Source organism: Pseudophryne corroboree, chromosome 5, assembly GCF_028390025.1.
Source record: "Pseudophryne corroboree isolate aPseCor3 chromosome 5, aPseCor3.hap2, whole genome shotgun sequence".
Classification (NCBI taxonomy): Eukaryota; Metazoa; Chordata; class Amphibia; order Anura; family Myobatrachidae; genus Pseudophryne; species Pseudophryne corroboree.
In genome coordinates, this window is record NC_086448.1 from 29,778,497 (window position 1) to 29,799,996 (window position 21,500).

At 47.1% G+C, this 21,500-nt stretch overlaps 1 protein-coding gene across 2 annotated transcripts in view; it reads right to left on the bottom strand.

Annotated features, from left to right (window-relative positions):
• The window catches only part of LOC134927130 (ly6/PLAUR domain-containing protein 2-like), an 82,388-nt gene that overhangs the window by 14,031 nt on the left and 46,857 nt on the right, over positions 1–21,500 (bottom strand). For both annotated transcript variants that reach the window (XM_063921172.1, XM_063921173.1), the window contains exon 3: positions 662–781. In XM_063921172.1, the coding sequence (XP_063777242.1) occupies positions 662–781 (120 nt within the window). The remainder of the gene's footprint in view (positions 1–661; positions 782–21,500) is intronic.

Consider the following 21,500-nt stretch of genomic DNA (forward strand, 5'->3'; position numbering starts at 1 on the left):
ACACATTAGACAGGCAGTCCCCCATTTTTACACATTAGACATGCAGTCCCCCTTTTTTGTGTACACATTAGACAGGCAGTCCCCCCTTTCCCCCTTTTTTTTTTTTACACAGGCAGAGGGAGAGAAGGAGAGAGAGAGTGGAGGGGGGGGGGGGAGGGGGGAGAGAGAGAAAGAGAAAGGGACAGAGAGACTTGCCTGCCGTCAGGGGTGCAGCCACTCTTCCTTGGAGCCCACAGCACGGGGGAAGTCACCTCTCTGTTCCTAGATGCCGTCGCCGCAAGATAACAGCGTCGGGGGCGGGGGAGCAGCTACGCCAGCCTGCAACAGCGCCAGGGAGACCACAGCATGTAGGCAAGAAGCTACAGCGCCCGGCAGCCAATTTATATTACACGCTGACAAGGTTGCCGGGCGCTACAGTTTGTCGGCTGCAGGCTGGTTTCTCTTGTGCGGCGCAGTCCTGTGCGAGGTGTGTGGGTCAGCGGATGCGCCTACGCACCATTGGCCCACACGTAGTTACGGCACTGGTAGGTGCCCTTTCAAGCATTAAATATCCCATGATATAATTTTCTATGTTATTCATTACATGATAACTTTATTGCACCTGAATAATGACAGTTCACACCATGTGTCACCATTATATATATGTGATGGAAGTACTCACCTACATTGGAGCTCTCCGCTGTTATCAGACAGTATGTTTCCTTGCCCTTGCAGACTTTTGTGTCCGAACACTGAGCGCTGGCAGTTGGTTCCGGGCAATAGTAACACGTCAAGGTTGTCACTATAGAAGTGACAGGAAAATGAGTAATTCATATTTTCATTTTTTTTAATCATTTAATTTAATAAAATATAGCTGTTTTATATTATTACGATGGCAGGAAAAAAATTAGTAAAGAAACCATTCAGAATGTCTCACCCACAACTGTGAAAATACAGATTCTTCCATTTTTACTCCTGGCAGTCTTGCCTGCCCCAGCATACAATGGAGGTCATTCCGAGTTGATCGCTGGCTGACGTTGTTCGCTGCATAGTGATCAGTGAAAAAAACGGCTAATCTGCGCATGCGTATGCACCGCAGTGCGCACGCGCGTTGTATGGGTACGTAGTCCTTTGTGGTTTTGCACTGGTTCTAGCGACGATTCCAATCGCACAGCCGAACGCAAGGAGATTGACAGGAAGTGGGAGTTTCTGGGTGGCAACTGACCGTTTTCTGGGAGTGTTTGGAAAAACGTAGGCGTGGCCGGCCGTTTGCTGGGCAGGTATCTGACGTCATTACCGTGTCACTCGTCGTAGCAATCATCGCACAGAATAAGTAGCTACAGGGCTGGTTTTGTTTTGCACAAAATGTGTTTGCAGGCGCTCTGCTGCACAGGCGTTCACACTTCTTCAAAGTGAAAATACAGTCCCCCGTGGGCGGCGACTATGTGTTTGCACGGCTGCTAAAAACTGCTAGCAAGTGATCAACTCGGAATGACCCCCAATGGTAGGTAAAGGTATACTTAACTATTCAAGCAAAATCAGGGTAGTCAGCGGACCCAGTCAAATAAAGGTTGAGCTTACAGTACATGGCATCCCATTTGACCTTTAAACCAGACCGTACCAATTAATTTAATTTAAGTGTTGATTTTATAAATTGGGCTACTGTACTATTATACTGTTCCTGAATTTTCCTAAGTGAGTTCCATAGGTATACATTTATTCCTAATATAACACTGATCAACATACATTTTATTGCCAATCATATTAGAATGATTTTGGGGTAACTTTGTAGTGCTGATTACAAATAAGACATTGTATTTTCTAGATTGGCTCTAATTTTGGAGATGCAGATGTAGCCACGTGACATGTACTGTAGTACGACAAACTAGTCGCATTATGTATGTCTGAGTCTTGTCGCAGGGTGGCATAATTAGTCGCAAGGTGGCATATTCAGTCACGGTGTAATGAACTGAGTCTCCAGCAAGTGCAATACCAGTGTTCATCCACCAGGTGTCGCTTTTGTAAACCACCATTGCACATGCCTGAGGTCTCCATTGTAAAGTCAAATGATGTTTCCAGTTTAAGAACTACTTTTCTTTTACATGCTTTTTTATTTCCATCTCAAATGTACAGTACACTATACAGAAGCAATGCATTATATTATGGTGGATATACAGTACTGTGTGTGTCGGAGACGCACCATCAGTTCATAATGCAAGCTAATCTTCTTCTGTGTTCACGTTTCTAGTTACTGTAGGGGTCCTAGTACGCAGTGCACCTGGGGCCCAGCATTCATTTACAATAAATGACTGTGCAGTCATTTATTGTTAGCGAGCAGCCCCCCTGGAGCTGTGTACAGTATGTGTGTCTGTGGCTCATAAAGAGGCTAAACATATATATCCAATTGCAATATTGATCAAATTTCTAAATGTTTTTACACAAAAAAATAAAAATAAAAGAAAATATTCACTTCCCATTTCCGTGAATCGAAACCGGAACTATGGGGCTCAGTAAAGCTACCACTCAGCCACAGAAAGCACGCTCTTTGCTCTTACACACCAGCACTGACATAAAGATTCAGATGACTCTAATGTTTTGTTTTTGTCGTGAAAAAGACACTGCCATCAAAACATACATCAAAGCACTTTGTTCGATTTTGACACAATGTGGTCATTTCAAACAGCGCCCCTGGAGGCCACCTTTTGCATGCTACAGTATCACTGCCAATCTCTGCTGCATTTCACTGCCGAAACTGTTTTTTCCTGTCTATTAGATAGGAAAAAAACAGACTCCCAACTGACTATTCAAACATTTGAATCTCCCCCAAAGAACTTTATTTACAGTACAGTACAACTTCCTATTGTATACTATGGTATTACTGTGTGCATTGCATATCTATCCACAGCTATTGTTTTGACCACTGTACAGTAGTATTACTTAGTTGAGCAATTGCCACCCAGTGGTGAAGCTGTGTATTGCATACTGGGGACATTCTTGCACCTTAGTATGCATCACAACGCTATATCATGTAAACCTGCGCTATAGTTATGCCGCATCTAATAGGCCCTACACACTGGGCGATAATACTTAAAGATATGAACGATCTCGTTCATTAATGAACGAGATACCATTTATATCTTTGAGTGTGGAGGCACCAGCGATGAACGATGCGCGGCTCCGCGCTCGTTCATTGCTGGTGCCCCGTCGCTTGTGCATTCAGGCCAATATGGACGATCTCGTCCATATTTGCCTGCACTTCCATGGAGCCGGGTGACGGGGGGAGTGAAGAAACTTCACTCCCCCCGTCACTGCCCCCCCCCTCCCCGCCGCCGGGTCACCCGTCAGCCGTATCCGCCGTCGGGCAGCTCGGTGGCGGATCGCTCAATGTGTAGGGCCCTTAAGAAGCATACATGGCAAAAGTGATGACGAGCATGGCTACATCTGTACACGGACAAGTAGCAAGAAAAAAAAATTGACAACGCGAACCGCTGAATTGTCAACTGACGGTGGCCAATCAAATACAGAGGGAGAGTATTCTAGTAAGAACATGGAGTAGACTACTCTTGTGTCTCATCTTCTAGAATAATCTAGGAAATTTCCATATGCACGCGTAACAACAAGGTTCCCTAACCACTTGCCTAGCATGGTGGCATCAGATGCGACCATACTGTACCATCAAGTGTTTTATCAGACCTTGTTGCACAGGATGCGACCAGTAAGATAAACAGTGTTAGCAGCGGCAGGGAAGGGAGACTTCCCTCCGCTGCTGCTGTCAGAGGGACCGGAAGGTTCCTCTGGCTCCCTGCACCCTCCCCTCAGTGTTGCAGTGCTGCCGATCATTGCTGATTGGTCAGCATGGCAGGACCCCCCACCCAGTGGCTGCAAACAATAGCAGCCACTGGGAAAGTGTATACCAAACCCCCCAAGCCACCCCCAGCCCCACCCCCCTGCTCTGTGTACCTGGCAGCTGTTTTGGGGGTAAAAAGTAAAGTCGCAATCAGAACCGGCCATAGGCATAGGCAAACTAGGCAATTGCCTAGGGCATTTGATATGCCTAGGGGCATCAGCAGCTTCTGCTGATTAAAATGATATGCGGCATGCCTATATTCTATGTGTAGCATTTCTTATGCAGATACAGCCACAGTCGCACACAGTATATAGGCATGCTGCATATCAGTTTAATCAGCAGAAGCTGCTTGTGCATCCTAGCCACATAGCAATGCAAATAAGATGCATTTTCATTAAAAAAAGGTGCCCAACGTTAGCATTGATGCAATATTTGTTAGGACACATCTGTATCCAAGCAGAGGCAGAGGTCACAGTGTTAGTGGAAGTGTGAGTGCTGTGTGCATGTGAGTGGGTTGGTTGTGCAGTAGTGTTCAGAATATGTGTAAGGAGCATTATGTGTGTCATGTAAAAATGCATTAATAATGTGCAACATATGTGTAAAGGGCACTATGTGTGTCATTATGTGTATAAGGGCATTAATAATGTGCGGCATATGTGTAACAGGGTACTACTGTATGTGTCATTATGTGTATAGGGGCACTAATAATGTGCAACAAATGCGTAGGGGGCACTATGTGTGTCATTATGTGTATAAGGGCATTAATAATGTGCGCCATATGTGTAAGGGACATTATGTGTAAAAGGGCATTAATAAATGTTGTCACAATGTGTAAGGTGCATTATGTTTATAAGGACATTAATGTGTCTCATATGTGTAAGGGGCATTACTGTGTGGAATTATGTGTATAAATGCATTATTAATGTGTGGCATTATGTGTATAAGGTGCTCTACTATGTGGCGTTGCATATAGAAAGGGCACTACTGTGTTGTCTAATGTGAATAAAGAGCAACAAGGTGTGGTGTAATGTGAATAAGGAGCAATTCAGTGTGATGTAATGTGAATAAGGGGCTCTACTGTGAGGAGTAATGTTTATAAGGTAAAGTGATACTACTGTGGGATGTAATATGAATTATGGACACTATCACAAGATAAAATGTGAATAAAGTTGCAGTACTGTGTGGCGTAATTGGAATTGGGGTTACTATTGTGTGGCCATGCCCCTTCCCAGCAAGAAGATGCCCCTTTTTGGGCTGTGCGTCAAATGTGCGAACTGTTCCTATTTAAAATATAGGGGGTACAAGGACTGCTATGGGTGAGGGGTGATGATGCTGGGAAAGAGGTGCAAGGTCAGAGGCAGAACCAGCGGTGGTGCTAGGGGGCACCAGCCAAAATCTTGCCTAGGGCATCATATTGGTTAGGGCCGGCTCTGGTCGCAATGGTCGCGATGTTACCGATGTCCCAATGTTACCGATCTTCCCAACTGATGTTCCAATGTTTAAGAAAAAATAATTTAACAAAAAAAAAAAATCATTTTGGATAAGGTATTTTTCACCTATAATTCACTCGTAAAAAAAAACCCAGACAATTTCGGAGCGTTTTTTTGGTTAAAAAAAAATTGTCAGTTCAATGGCTAATTGAGGGTATCCATTAGGGTTAGGAACGGGATCCTGGCGCTTAGAATGGCGATGGTCACAAGACCAACAACGGCATCCTGACTCCCAGAATCCCGACACCTGGTGGGTAAGTATTCTAACCCTCTCCTCCAACCCAGTGGCATCATGAGGGGGGTGCGGTGGGTGCGGGCCGCACCCGGGTGTCACCCTTCAATGGGGTGACACCAAATAGAGCCGTGCACCCGCATCCCATTAAATTGAGCCGCGCATTCGCATCCCATTAAATTAACCTGAGAGGCGAGACAGAGCGGCGGAACTAGCAGCGGAGCATTGCACCGAAGGCCGCCGCTGTCAAGGGGCCCACAGCCGCCGGCATTACATTGAGTCACACTGACTCACTGTATTGCCGCCGTCAGCGCTGCGCCCGCCGCCAGTCAGTGTCCCAGCCAGGGGGGGAGGGGAGGAGGGGCCACCCTCCCCTCTCTGCAGCAGCTGCCTCTCTCCTTGCTGGTGCGCACTGAATGCTGCCTGGGAGGAGGGACAGGAGCTGTGCAGACAGACTCAGGACGTGCTGGAGCAGAAGAGCAGCCTGGGAAGAACCTTATATACTTTACAGTGGGAGCCAGCCATTGCAGTCGCCATGAAAAGTATGATGAGGGGTAAGGGGGGGGGGGGGGCGGCCGATGATGTGTGTGTGTGTGCGTGTGCGTGTGTGTTTACATATCTATATACATATATATGTGTATGCATTGTGTATGTACATGTGTGTATGTATAGAGAGAGATATATATGTGTGTCGTGAGCAGCTGGTTCGGCACTCTCGTATTAGTAGTCAGTCCGTGTGTTCTTGCCTCAAATAATGCAACTTTGTGTAACCAAACATTTCCTATTACTCCTATCCAATCTGCCGTGGACCAGCAGCCAGTCATTGGCTGCCGGTCCGCGGCAGATTGGAAATAGTAGCGCCGGGTCATAGGAGCCAGTGCCGCACCACCAAAGGCCGCCGACCACAGCCTCCTCCATTGCACCGCTGCCGCCCTCTGCCTCCTCTGCTGCGCAGCCGCCACCCTCAGCCTCCTCAGCCACCCTCAGTCCTTCTCTGCCCATAGCCTCCTCCGCCCCATGCCGACCACAGCCTCCTCATGCACCGCAGACCACATCATCCTCTGCTCCGGCTGTTAAATAGGTAATCTTACCCTGCTGCCCTTCTCTCTCCCTAGTCCCTACTGTATGCCCTTGCTGTCCCTCTCTCTGTCACTCTCCCTGTCCCTATGTCTTTGCTGTCACTCTCCCTGTCCCTGCTGTCACTTTCCCTGTCCCTCTGTCACTCTCCCTGTCCCTGCTGTCACTTTCCCTGTCCCTCTGTCACTCTCCCTGTCCCTGCTGTAACTCTCCCTGAATTTTGTCTCATTCCATGTGGCATAATGTGAATTTCGGCTCATACTGTGTGCTAAAATTTTAATTTTAGCTCATACTGTATTCTATAATGTGAATTTTGTCTCATACCGTGTGCTATAATGTGAATTTTGGCTCATACTGTATACTATAGTGTGAATTTTGGCTCATACCGTGTGCTATAATGTGAATTTCGGCTCATACCGTGTGCTGTAATGTTAATTTCGGCTACCGTGTGCTATAATGGGAGTTTCGGCTCATTCTGTGTGCTATAATGTGAATTTCGGCTCATACCGTGTGCTATAATGTGAATTTCGTCTCATACCGTGTGCTATAATGTGAATTTTGGTTCATACCGTGTGCTATAATGTGAATTTCGGCTCATACCATGTGCTATAATGTGAATTTCGGCTCATACCGTGTGCTATAATGTGAATTTCGGCTCATACTTTGTGGTATAATGTGAATTTTGGTTCATACCGTGTGCTATAATGTGAATTTCAGCTCATACCGTATGCTATAATGTGAATTTCGGCTCATACCATGTACTATAATGTGAATTTCGGCTCATTCCGTGTGCTATAATGTGAATTTTGGCTCATACTTTGTGGTATAATGTGAAAGGGGCACCAGTATAAGGGGTCCTACTATTGTGGTGCATAATGTGTATAAGGGGTATGTAGTGTGGTAAACTACACTAAAGGACATACCCCCTTTTGAGTGGCTTTGCCCCCTTTCCCGAAGAGATATATATGTATATATGTATATACATACCCTCCAACATGAACCGCCCCACTAGGTACAAAATGCTCTGTTTCTGGACTTCCTTCTTAATTTATGATTTCCATCACCTGTGTTGAGCTAGTTGAATGATAAGAAAGCTGTTTCTTCACAGGTGATGGCAATAATAAATTAAGAGGGAAGTCCAGAAACAGAGCATTTTGTACCTAGTGGGGCGGTTCATGTTGGAGGGTATGTATACATATATATATATATATATATATATATATATATACAGAAAAAGACATCCGGCACTCTGATTAAATGAAAAAATGCCAGGGTGCCTACCTAGTAATCATGTAGTAGAAGTATCCTTCCCCACCTGTGGCTCAGGTGTTTAGCAGCGAAGGAACAGGCGGCACTCCATGGACTTGTGAGAACACAAGTCCATGGAGTGCCGCCTGTTCCTTCGCTGCTAAACACCTGAGCCACAGGTGGGGAAGGATACTTCTACTATATATATATATATATATATATATACATACAAACAAATATAAAAAACCACAGCACTCACCACCCCAGAAGCGGGGTGCAGTGTCTGCACTCACCACTCATAGGGTGGGGTGCATGCAGCCCATGGCCACCTACCCAAATACATACAAATAGAGAATTCAGCACTCACCATAGCAAGCTCACTTGTCCTCACAACATCAATAAATAAATGATGGGGGTTTAGTTAGTGAATTGGCCAATGCACGGAAGCCTGCATACCGCTCCACGGTACCCCACCTACATGCAGGTCCTACGGTGAGTGCTGAATTCTCTATTTGTATGTATTTGGGTAGGTGGCCATGGGCTGCATGCACCCCACCCTATGAGTGGTGAGTGCAGACACTGCACCCCGCTTCTGGGGTGGCGAGTGCTGTGGTTTTTTATATTTGTTTGTATATTATGGGGTTAATCTTTGGTTAACTCTTATTAACCATGGTCACAGGCCTTTTCATGCACCCCTGTGTAATCTCAATTGTTCTAAACCTGTGTCAGCTGCTCCTTAGTAATTTACCGGCTGTGTCAGGTGACTAGTATGCCTTTAAAAGCCACTAGATATGTGGCAGGTATACATTAAACTTAGTGGGCATATTTGCAGTTATATTATGTGATACAGTTGCCAGGTTTTAATTCTTAAGGCTTTGTGATAGTGTAGGACCTGCATGTAGGTGGGGTACCGTGGAGCGGTATGCAGGCTTCCGTGCATTGGCCAATTCACTAACTAAACCCCCATCATTTATTTATTGATGTTGTGAGGACAAGTGAGCTTGCTATGGTGAGTGCTGAATTCTCTATTTGTATATATATATATATATATATATATATATATATGTGTGTGTATATATATATATATATATATATATATATATATATACAGTATATATATATATATATATATATATATATACTAGGTGTTTCATCGCGCCCTACGGGCGCTCTTCACACCGTCGCAAGGGGCTACGCCCCCTTAACCCTTGCATGCCTTTCTGGGGTTTAATATTTGTATTATATGGAGTATTACCTGCATTCCTTTGTTAGTGGTTAAATATTGCACAATGAAAGGGCGTGCGATGGTGAAGGAGGCGCAGCCCCTTGCGACGGCGTGAACAGCACCTGCAGGGCACGATGTACAGAATGTAGCGGGTGCGGGGGGGGACTGCGGATGGTGTCTGTAGATGCTGCGGGTGGAGGGGAGGCAGAAGTGGGGGTGGGGCCCGGATGGGGAAGGTTCGGGAGGTGCTGCGCGTGGGGGGGGGCAGAGGAGTGGGGGATGCAGATGGGGGAGGGGTCCGGAGGCACTGCAGGTGGGGGAGGGGCAGGGGTGCTACGGGTGGGAGAGGGGCAGGTGTGGGGATGTTGTGGATGGGTGAAGGGTTCCGGAGGTGCTGTGGGATGGGTGTGCCGGGGGTTGGGTAGGGGACCGCAAGCACCATGGGTAGGGTAGGGGCAGGTACGGGTGTTGCGGCGGATGGGAAAGGAGGTCCAGAGGTGCTGCAGGTGGTGGAGGGGCAGGTGCGGGGGTGCCATTGGTGGGGGAGGGGTGGGTGAGGGGGGGACCGCTGATGGAGGAGGGTGTCTGCAGACATACCCCTCACACACCCCCATACCTCCCAAATGTCCCGATTTTCGCGGGACAGTCCCATTTTTTGGGGTCTGTCCCACTGTCCCACCCGCGGGTCGCAGTGTCCGGCGGTGGGGGGGGGGGGGGGGGGCAGTTGGAAAGCTCCTGTACTCGCTGTTCTGCTTGGCAGAGCAGCGGTGAATAGTGGAGACAGAGGGAGAGGGGGCATCAGGTGGTACGGATTACGGGGGGGGGGTTCCAGCAGCAGAGCCGGAGTAAGGGGGGGTGGGGGTGGCCAGGGGATACGTACCGTTGGCCCCACAGTTTTAGGGGGCCCCCCGGCTGGAGTAGCTCTGTCCCAGCTCAGAAGCTCCCCCCGTCCTGCCAGCAACAGCGGCAGCATTGTGCTACAGTCAGCACACGCTGCTGCATATTGGCAGGTCTGTGGTGTTGCAGGGAGGCAGCAGTCTCCCTGCTTTCTTCTCTCTGTGCGGGTGTGTAGGGGGAGCGACCACCTCCTCTGGATTTAGCCCTAGCTGAGGGGCCAAAATCCCATAAAAAAATAAAAATAAAAATCGGAATTTGCATAAGGGGGCGTGGCCGCGCGGGCCGCGATTAGGCCACGCCCCCAACCCGCAGCAGGCACAGCAATGAGATAGGGCTCCCCTGTCTCAAGTGCCCTGTGCCCCCCGGACTCATAATCAGCCCCTGGGAGCATGCCAGCAGCTCACAGAGCACTGGGCATGCCCCCTCACTGACGAAACGGGGGCCCTCCCGTGAAGCCACGCCCCCTTTTCGCCGAGTGTGTTTCCCTCCTTCTGCCTGGATAAAGCTCCTGCAGAAAGCTGGGAGGTATGCACCCCTGCCTGTGCCATGCCCAATGCCCATGCTATCTGCTTCTGCTCCTAGTCTCCTGTAGATTTAGCCAGATCTCTGTGACTCATTTGACTAACTCCGCCCACTGTTGTGACTCCGCCCAGCGTTAGCAAATGAATCACAAGGTCACAGAATATGGCTATAATATAGGAGATATATGAAACTTGTGTGGCCGACACTCCTTGTTTAAATTCTTTTTAAGAAGGGCACTAGCATTCATACTGTTTTAAAGTACTTGGAGTGCCAGATTGTATATAGACACACACACACACACACACACACACACACACACACACACACACACACACACACACACACACACACACGTGGTGTGATACGGAAGGAGGTGCATGTGGGTGACACCATAAGTTGCCATACCGGGTGACACCAACCCTAGTGACACCTCTGCTCCAACCCTAACCCTCCCTTCCCACAGCATAACCCTAACCCTCCCTTCTTGCAGCCTAACCCTCCCTTCTTGCAGCCTAACCCTCCCTTCATGCAGCCTAACCCTAACCCTCCCTTCCCGCAGCCTAACCCTAACCCTCCCTTCATGAAGCCTAACCCTAACCCTCCCTTCCCACAGCCTAACCCTCCCTTCATGCAGCCTAAACGTAACCCTCCCTTCCCACAGCCTAACCCTAACCCCCTCTTCCTGCAGCCTAACCCTAACCCTCCCTTCCCACAGCCTAACCCTCCCTTCATGCAGCCTAACCCTAACCCTCCCTTCCCGCAGCCTTACCCTAACCCTCCATTCCTGCAGCCTAATCCTAACCCTCCCTTCCCGCAGCCTAACCCTAACCCTCCATTCCTGCAGCCTAAGCCTAACCCTCACTGCCATACTTATGTTCGGGATGCTGAATGTGTCGGGATTTTGATGGGTGTTGGGATTCCTGCACCTGACCGCCAGCATTCAAACTATACCCCATCCATTACCTCAAGAACTAGAGCCAATTTGAAAAAAACTACTTTCAGTTTTTAATTCAACAACCTCAAAATTAATTCAAATATCCTTGGTAACTAAACAAAATGTTCTTTTTGTGGGTCTGTGCCATTACAGCATGCCTGAAGTATTTATTTGCATATGCACAGAGGTCTCCTTTATATGGTTGTGTACAACTGAGCTATAAATTAACAAAAGCCCTCCAAGAGAATTAATTAACACTGTCTAATAGGGTTTTTTTTTTAATTGATATCTTAATATTCTTCATTATTTTTATATATCAACAGACTATAAGGAAGGTGATCACAGCAGTCTAATCTCCCTTGGGGAGGCAGTCAATTGACCGCTGGATGGGATCCCGTTGGTCAATAAACCGACGCCGGAATCCCAATACCATCTGCAATACCAGAGGTCAGAGTACCCGACCACCGGCTGGTTTCCCCACTTGGGTGGTGGAGGGGGAATAGAACTCTGTGGCGACCGTAGCGTGGTGAGTCCACGAGGGGACACGCTGCGCTCACCATTGGGATCCCAGCATTGGTCTCCTGACCGCCAGGATCCCGATCGCTGAGATCTCATACTGATCCCCTCCCTAGTGCTTGAGTTAGATGAAGGGCTAAGCAAAGAGAGGGAAGATATAGCTTACTAAACGTGCATGGAAATTACTAAGTATTTATACAACTGAAATAGCAAGAATAGGAGAGAAGACCGTGTATCCTGGTTCCATATTTTATGAGTCCTTCCCTTTCAACAATACTGCTTAGAATTATACATATTTTTTAAACGCTCTATGCTAAGCCAACTGCCTTCCTTACAATTAATGGCCTCAACACCTCTTCCTTTATATTATATCGAGGTACTCGTTAAGGTTGACCCCACCCTTTTGCTATTCAATATTGCCTTAGATCCATTGATTCAAACTTTTGCTTGGGATGTCTCTTGGAGGGGGATCTCTGTTGGAGCTCACGATATGAAAGGTTCTGCTTTTGCAGATGACCTCTTGTTGTATATTAGTGAGCACCCTCCCTTTTGGCAATACTTCAAGATGTCCACTTACCGCATATACTCGAGTATAAGTCGACCCGAATATAAGCCGAGGCACCTAATTTTACCACAAAAACCTGGGAAAACTCATTGACTCGAGTATAAGCCTAGGGTGGGAAATGCAGCTCTAGCCGTACACAGCCCTCAGTGCCAGATATGCCCTCATGCTGCCAGATATGCCCCACAGTGCCAGATATGCCCTCATGCTGCCAGATATGCCCCACAGTGCCAGATGTGCCCTCATGCTGCCAGATATGCCAGATATGCCCCACAGTGCCAGATATGCCCTCATGCTGCCAGATATGCCCTCATGCTGCCAGATATGCCCCACAGTGCCAGATGTGCCCCCATGCTGCCAGATATGCCAGATATGCCCCACAGTGCCAGATGTGCCCTCATGCTGCCAGATATGCCCCACTGTGCCAGATGTGCCCTCATGCTGCCAGATATGCCCCACAGTGCCAGGAAGGGTACTTACCCTCCATCGCTCCCGCGTTGTCTTCTGAAGGAGGGACACGGAGGGCACAGCGCGTGGCTCTCCTGTGTCCCTCCTGCGTCTCCGTCTCCGGCGGCGTGTGTGTATTAAATGAAGTGCCGGTTCGTGAGCCAATCAGAGCTCACGAACGGGCAGTTCATTTAACACACACACACGCCGCCGGAGACGGAGACGCAGGAGGGACACAGGAGAGCCGCGCGCTGTGCCCTCCGTGTCCCTCCTTCCACTGACTTGAGTATAAGCCGAGGGGGCTTTTTCAGCACAAAAAAATGTGCTGAAAAAGTCGGCTTATACTCGAGTATATACTAGAGATGAGCGGGTTCGGTTTCTCTGAAACCGAACCCGCACGAACTTCATGTTTTTTTTACGGGTCCGAGCAGACTCGGATCCTCCCGCCTTGCTCGGTTAACCCGAGCGCGCCCGAACGTCATCATGACGCTGTCGGATTCTCGCGAGACTCGGATTCTATATAAGGAGCCGCGCGTCGCCGCCATTTTCACACGTGCATTGAGATTGATAGGGAGAGGACGTGGCTGGCGTCCTCTCCATTAGAAATTAGATTAGAAGAGAGAGAGAGATTGTGCAGAGTCAGACAGAGTTTACCACAGTGACCAGTGCAGTTGTTGTTAGTTAACTTTTATTTATTTTAATATAATATATCCGTTCTCTGCTATATCCGTTCTCTGCCTGAAAAAAAACGATACACAGCAGCAGCCAGTCACACAGTGTGACTCAGTCTGTGTGCACTCAGCTCAGCCCAGTGTGCTGCACATCAATGTATAAAAGGCAAAGCTTATAATAATTGTGGGGGAGACTGGGGAGCACTGCAGGTTGTTATAGCAGGAGCCCCCAGGAGTACATAATATTATATTAATTTAAAATTAAACAGTGCACACTTTTGCTGCAGGAGTGCCACTGCCAGTGTGACTAGTGGTGACCAGTGCCTGACCACCAGTATAGTAGTATATTGTTGTATGTATTGTATACTATCTCTTTATCAACCAGTCTATATTAGCAGCAGACACAGTACAGTGCGGTAGTTCACGGCTGTGGCTACCTCTGTGTCGGCAGTCGGAACTCGGCAGGCAGTCCGTCCATCCATAATTGTATTACAATATATACCACCTAACCGTGGTATTTTTTTTTCTTTCTTTATACCGTCGTCATAGTGTCATACTAGTTGTTACGAGTATACTACTATCTCTTTATCAACCAGTGTACAGTGCGGTAGTTCACGGCTGTGGCTACCTCTGTGTCGGCAGTCGGCAGGCAGTCCGTCCATCCATAATTGTATTATTATTATAATATATACCACCTAACCGTGGTTTTTTTTTCATTCTTTATACCGTCATAGTGTCATACTAGTTGTTACGAGTATACTACTATCTCTTTATCAACCAGTGTACAGTGTGGTAGTTCACGGCTGTGGCTACCTCTGTGTCGGCAGTCGGCAGGCAGTCCGTCCATCCATAATTGTATTATTATTATAATATATACCACCTAACCGTGGTTTTTTTTTCATTCTTTATACCGTCGTCATAGTGTCATACTAGTTGTTACGAGTATACTACTATCTCTTTATCAACCAGTGTACAGTGCGGTAGTTCACGGCTGTGGCTACCTCTGTGTCGGCAGTCGGCAGGCAGTCCGTCCATCCATAATTGTATTATTATTATAATATATACCACCTAACCGTGGTTTTTTTTTCATTCTTTATACCGTCGTCATAGTGTCATACTAGTTGTTACGAGTATACTACTATCTCTTTATCAACCAGTGTACAGTGCGGTAGTTCACGGCTGTGGCTACCTCTGTGTCGGCAGTCGGCAGGCAGTCCGTCCATCCATAATTGTATTATTATTATAATATATACCACCTAACTGTGGTATTTTTTTTTCTTTCTTTATACCGTCGTCATAGTGTCATACTAGTTGTTACGAGTATACTACTATCTCTTTATCAACCAGTGTACAGTGCGGTAGTTCACGGCTGTGGCTACCTCTGTGTCGGCAGTCGGCAGGCAGTCCGTCCATCCATAATTGTATTATTATTATAATATATACCACCTAACCGTGGTTTTTTTTTCATTCTTTATACCGTCGTCATAGTGTCATACTAGTTGTTACGAGTATACTACTATCTCTTTATCAACCAGTGTACAGTGCGGTAGTTCACGGCTGTGGCTACCTCTGTGTCGGCAGTCGGCAGGCAGTCCGTCCATCCATAATTGTATTATTATTATAATATATACCACCTAACCGTGGTATTTTTTTTTCTTTCTTTATACCGTCGTCATAGTGTCATACTAGTTGTTACGAGTATACTACTATCTCTTTATCAACCAGTGTACAGTGCGGTAGTTCACGGCTGTGGCTACCTCTGTGTCGGCAGTCGGCAGGCAGTCCGTCCATCCATAATTGTATTATTATTATAATATATACCACATAACCGTGGTTTTTTTTTCATTCTTTATACCGTCGTCATAGTGTCATACTAGTTGTTACGAGTATACTACTATCTCTTTATCAACCAGTGTACAGTGCGGTAGTTCACGGCTGTGGCTACCTCTGTGTCGGCACTCGGCAGGCAGTCCGTCCATCCATAATTGTATTATTATTATAATATATACCACCTAACCGTGGTTTTTTTTTCATTCTTTATACCGTCGTCATAGTGTCATACTAGTTGTTACGAGTATACTACTATCTCTTTATCAACCAGTGTACAGTGCGGTAGTTCACGGCTGTGGCTACCTCTGTGTCGGCAGTCGGCAGGCAGTCCGTCCATCCATAATTGTATTATTATTATAATATATACCACCTAACTGTGGTATTTTTTTTTCTTTCTTTATACCGTCGTCATAGTGTCATACTAGTTGTTACGAGTATACTACTATCTCTTTATCAACCAGTGTACAGTGCGGTAGTTCACGGCTGTGGCTACCTCTGTGTCGGCAGTCGGCAGGCAGTCCGTCCATCCATAATTGTATTATTATTATAATATATACCACCTAACCGTGGTTTTTTTATACCACCTAACCGTGGCAGTCCGTCCATAATTGTATACTAGTATCCAATCCATCCATCTCCATTGTTTACCTGAGGTGCCTTTTAGTTCTGCCTATAAAATATGGAGAACAAAAAAGTTGAGGTTCCAAAATTAGGGAAAGATCAAGATCTACTTCCACCTCGTGCTGAAGCTGCTGCCACTAGTCATGGCCGAGACGATGAAATGCCAGCAACGTCGTCTGCCAAGGCCGATGCCCAATGTCATAGTACAGAGCATGTCAAATCCAAAACACCAAATATCAGAAAAAAAAGGACTCCAAAACCTAAAATAAAATTGTCGGAGGAGAAGCGTAAACTTGCCAATATGCCATTTACCACACGGAGTGGCAAGGAACGGCTGAGGCCCTGGCCTATGTTCATGGCTAGTGGTTCAGCTTCACATGAGGATGGAAGCACTCAGCCTCTCGCTAGAAAACTGAAAAGACTCAAGCTGGCAAAAGCACCGCAAAGAACTGTGCGTTCTTTGAAATCCCAAATCCACAAGGAGAGTCCAATTGTGTCGTTTGCGATGCCTGACCTTCCCAACACTGGACGTGAAGAGCATGCGCCTTCCACTATTTGCATGCCCCCTGCAAGTGCTGGAAGGAGCACCCGCAGTCCAGTTCCTGATAGTCAGATTGAAGATGTCAGTGTTGAAGTACACCAGGATGAGGAGGATATGGGTGTTGCTGGCGCTGGGGAGGAAATTGACCAGGAGGATTCTGATGGTGAGGTGGTTTGTTTAAGTCAGGCACCCGGGGAGACACCTGTTGTCCGTGGGAGGAATATGGCCGTTGACATGCCAGGTGAAAATACCAAAAAAATCAGCTCTTCGGTGTGGAGGTATTTCACCAGAAATGCGGACAACAGGTGTCAAGCCGTGTGTTCCCTTTGTCAAGCTGTAATAAGTAGGGGTAAGGACGTTAACCACCTCGGAACATCCTCCCTTATACGTCACCTGCAGCGCATTCATAATAAGTCAGTGACAAGTTCAAAAACTTTGGGTGACAGCGGAAGCAGTCCACTGACCAGTAAATCCCTTCCTCTTGTAACCAAGCTCACGCAAACCACCCCACCAACTCCCTCAGTGTCAATTTCCTCCTTCCCCAGGAATGCCAATAGTCCTGCAGGCCATGTCACTGGCAAGTCTGACGAGTCCTCTCCTGCCTGTGATTCCTCCGATGCATCCTTGCGTGTAACGCCTACTGCTGCTGGCGCTGCTGTTGTTGCCGCTGGGAGTCGATGGTCATCCCAGAGGGGAAGTCGTAAGCCCACTTGTACTACTTCCAGTAAGCAATTGACTGTTCAACAGTCCTTTGCGAGGAAGATGAAATATCACAGCAGTCATCCTACTGCAAAGCGGATAACTGAGTCCTTGACAACTATGTTGGTGTTAGACGTGCGTCCGGTATCCGCCGTTAGTTCACAGGGAACTAGACAATTTATTGAGGCAGTGTGCCCCCGTTACCAAATACCATCTAGGTTCCACTTCTCTAGGCAGGCGATACCGAGAATGTACACGGACGTCAGAAAAAGACTCACCAGTGTCCTAAAAAATGCAGTTGTACCCAATGTCCACTTAACCACGGACATGTGGACAAGTGGAGCAGGGCAGGGTCAGGACTATATGACTGTGACAGCCCACTGGGTAGATGTATGGACTCCCGCCGCAAGAACAGCAGCGGCGGCACCAGTAGCAGCATCTCGCAAACGCCAACTCTTTCCTAGGCAGGCTACGCTTTGTATCACCGCTTTCCAGAATACGCACACAGCTGAAAACCTCTTACGGCAACTGAGGAAGATCATCGCGGAATGGCTTACCCCAATTGGACTCTCCTGTGGATTTGTGGCATCGGACAACGCCAGCAATATTGTGTGTGCATTAAATATGGGCAAATTCCAGCACGTCCCATGTTTTGCACATACCTTGAATTTGGTGGTGCAGAATTTTTTAAAAAACGACAGGGGCGTGCAAGAGATGCTGTCGGTGGCCAGAAAAATTGCGGGACACTTTCGGCGTACAGGCACCACGTACAGAAGACTGGAGCACCACCAAAAACTACTGAACCTGCCCTGCCATCATCTGAAGCAAGAAGTGGTAACGAGGTGGAATTCAACCCTCTATATGCTTCAGAGGTTGGAGGAGCAGCAAAAGGCCATTCAAGCCTATACAATTGAGCACGATATAGGAGATGGAATGCACCTGTCTCAAGTGCAGTGGAGAATGATTTCAACGTTGTGCAAGGTTCTGATGCCCTTTGAACTTGCCACACGTGAAGTCAGTTCAGACACTGCCAGCCTGAGTCAGGTCATTCCCCTCATCAGGCTTTTGCAGAAGAAGCTGGAGGCATTGAAGAAGGAGCTAACACGGAGCGATTCCGCTAGGCATGTGGGACTTGTGGATGCAGCCCTTAATTCGCTTAACAAGGATTCACGGGTGGTCAATCTGTTGAAATCAGAGCACTACATTTTGGCCACCGTGCTCGATCCTAGATTTAAAGCCTACCTTGGATCTCTCTTTCCGGCAGACACAGGTCTGCTGGGGTTGAAAGACCTGCTGGTGACAAAATTGTCAAGTCAAGCGGAACGCGACCTGTCAACATCTCCTCCTTCACATTCTCCCGCAACTGGGGGTGCGAGGAAAAGGCTCAGAATTCCGAGCCCACCCGCTGGCGGTGATGCAGGGCAGTCTGGAGCGACTGCTGATGCTGACATCTGGTCCGGACTGAAGGACCTGACAACGATTACGGACATGTCGTCTACTGTCACTGCATATGATTCTCTCAACATTGATAGAATGGTGGAGGATTATATGAGTGACCGCATCCAAGTAGGCACGTCACACAGTCCGTACTTATACTGGCAGGAAAAAGAGGCAATTTGGAGGCCCTTGCACAAACTGGCTTTATTCTACCTAAGTTGCCCTCCCACAAGTGTGTACTCCGAAAGAGTGTTTAGTGCCGCCGCTCACCTTGTCAGCAATCGGCGTACGAGGTTACATCCAGAAAATGTGGAGAAGATGATGTTCATTAAAATGAATTATAATCAATTCCTCCGCGGAGACATTGACCAGCAGCAATTGCCTCCACAAAGTACACAGGGAGCTGAGATGGTGGATTCCAGTGGGGACGAATTGATAATCTGTGAGGAGGGGGATGTACACGGTGATATATCGGAGGGTGAAGATGAGGTGGACATCTTGCCTCTGTAGAGCCAGTTTGTGCAAGGAGAGATTAATTGCTTCTTTTTTGGGGGGGGTCCAAACCAACCCGTCATATCAGTCACAGTCGTGTGGCAGACCCTGTCACTGAAATGATGGGTTGGTTAAAGTGTGCATGTCCTGTTTTGTTTATACAACATAAGGGTGGGTGGGAGGGCCCAAGGATAATTCCATCTTGCACCTCTTTTTTCTTTTCTTTTTCTTTGCATCATGTGCTGATTGGGGAGGGTTTTTTGGAAGGGACATCCTGCGTGACACTGCAGTGCCACTCCTAGATGGGCCCGGTGTTTGTGTCGGCCACTAGGGTCGCTTATCTTTCTCACACAGTCAGCTACCTCATTGCGCCTCTTTTTTTCTTTGCGTCATGTGCTGTTTGGGGAGGGTTTTTTGGAAGGGACATCCTGCGTGACACTGCAGTGCCACTCCTAGATGGGCCCGGTGTTTGTGTCGGCCACTAGGGTCGCTTATCTTACTCACACAGCGACCTCGGTGCAAATTTTAGGACTAAAAATAATATTGTGAGGTGTGATGTGTTCAGAATAGGCTGAAAATGAGTGTAAATTATGTTTTTTGAGGTTAATAATACTTTGGGATCAAAATTACCCCCAAATTCTATGATTTAAGCTGTTTTTTAGGGTTTTTTGAAAAAAACACCCGAATCCAAAACACACCCGAATCCGACAAAAAAAATTCGGTGAGGTTTTGCCAAAACGCGGTCGAACCCAAAACACGGCCGCGGAACCGAACCCAAAACCAAAACACAAAACCCGAAAAATTTCAGGCGCTCATCTCTAGTATATACAGTATTTTCTGGCTTTCTTATTCATTTTACTAAAACTGAAGCGCTGGCACTTCACGCAGATGCCAAGACTGGGTGGGTGATACTTTTCCTTTTTGATGGGCCCAGGGACATTTACCCAGGTTTGAAGATCCCACCTTCTCCCTCAGAATTAGGTTCCTCCAACTTCCCTTACTTTATTGATCGAATGTTGTTGGACTTTGCAAGATGGAAATATTTTCCGGTATCATATTTGGGACAATTATTTAAAATTCCTTGCTTTCTCTACCCACTCCAAATGCTCCCCTTTATACTGACTAAATGAGATATTAAAACCATTAATATGGACCTGAATAACTTCATATGGGTTGACAAATAGACTTGCATTTCTTTATTTCAATTGCAGCAACTATTGTGTTTTAGCAGGATTATGTTCTGGTGGACAATTATAGGTATGCCATGGATTGGAGGAGCCAGTCATTTTGTTTTTGTGGCCTTGGACCTAGTAAGTTGGCTGCATTCGTCCACTACCCTTTTTTCTCCCACTTTGCTTACTAATCCCCTTCTCTTTACACCTTCTATTGCCTGGCGTACGCTTCGGAGAAGGCTTGGCTTGGTCTTATCCCAGTCATTATTTTGCCCTTGGTTTCCAATACAAACTCCATGGACCTGATCTTGGCACCTCCAGGGACCTGATCTTGGCACCTCCAGGGACCTGATCTTGGCACCTCTAAGGACCTGATCTTGGCACCTCCAGGGACCTGATCTTGGCACCTCCAGGGACCTGATCTTGGCACCTCCAGGGACCTGATCTTGGCACCTCCAGGGACCTGATCTTGGCACCTCCAGGGACCTGATCTTGGCACCTCCAGGGACCTGATCTTGGCACCTCCAGGGACCTGATCTTGGCACCTCCAGAGACCTGATATTGGCACCTCCAGGGACTTGATCTTGGCATCTAATTTTGAATGCTCCTCTGTCCTCACCTTGCCACGACTTAAAGAGAACTACCCTTCTCTTGATTTTCTTCTTTTTGTTTACGCTCAGGATTGTAGTTATATTACTCAACTGTTATCACGCTTAAAACCTGCTGTTCTTTTGATAGTACAGTACAACTAAGACTCCAAAATTCCTACTCCACATCACTGATATATACTTATACTACACGGAGGTTAGATATCTACAAATTGACTACAGGGATGGCCAAAAGGAGGGATACTTCTATGGGGGTTGACTTGAAAACTGTTGTGGTCTCATCTTCTTATGCGGAAATACTACTCCATAGAGTGTCCTACACTCCTAAACTTTGGTTTCTTACCAAAGCTTCTGATAATTCTAATTGTTTTAAATGCTCCACTGTAGACGTGCTCAGTGGTACAGGCCTTTTGGATATTTTTTATGTTTTGGGTATAACTTTTATGGTTCATA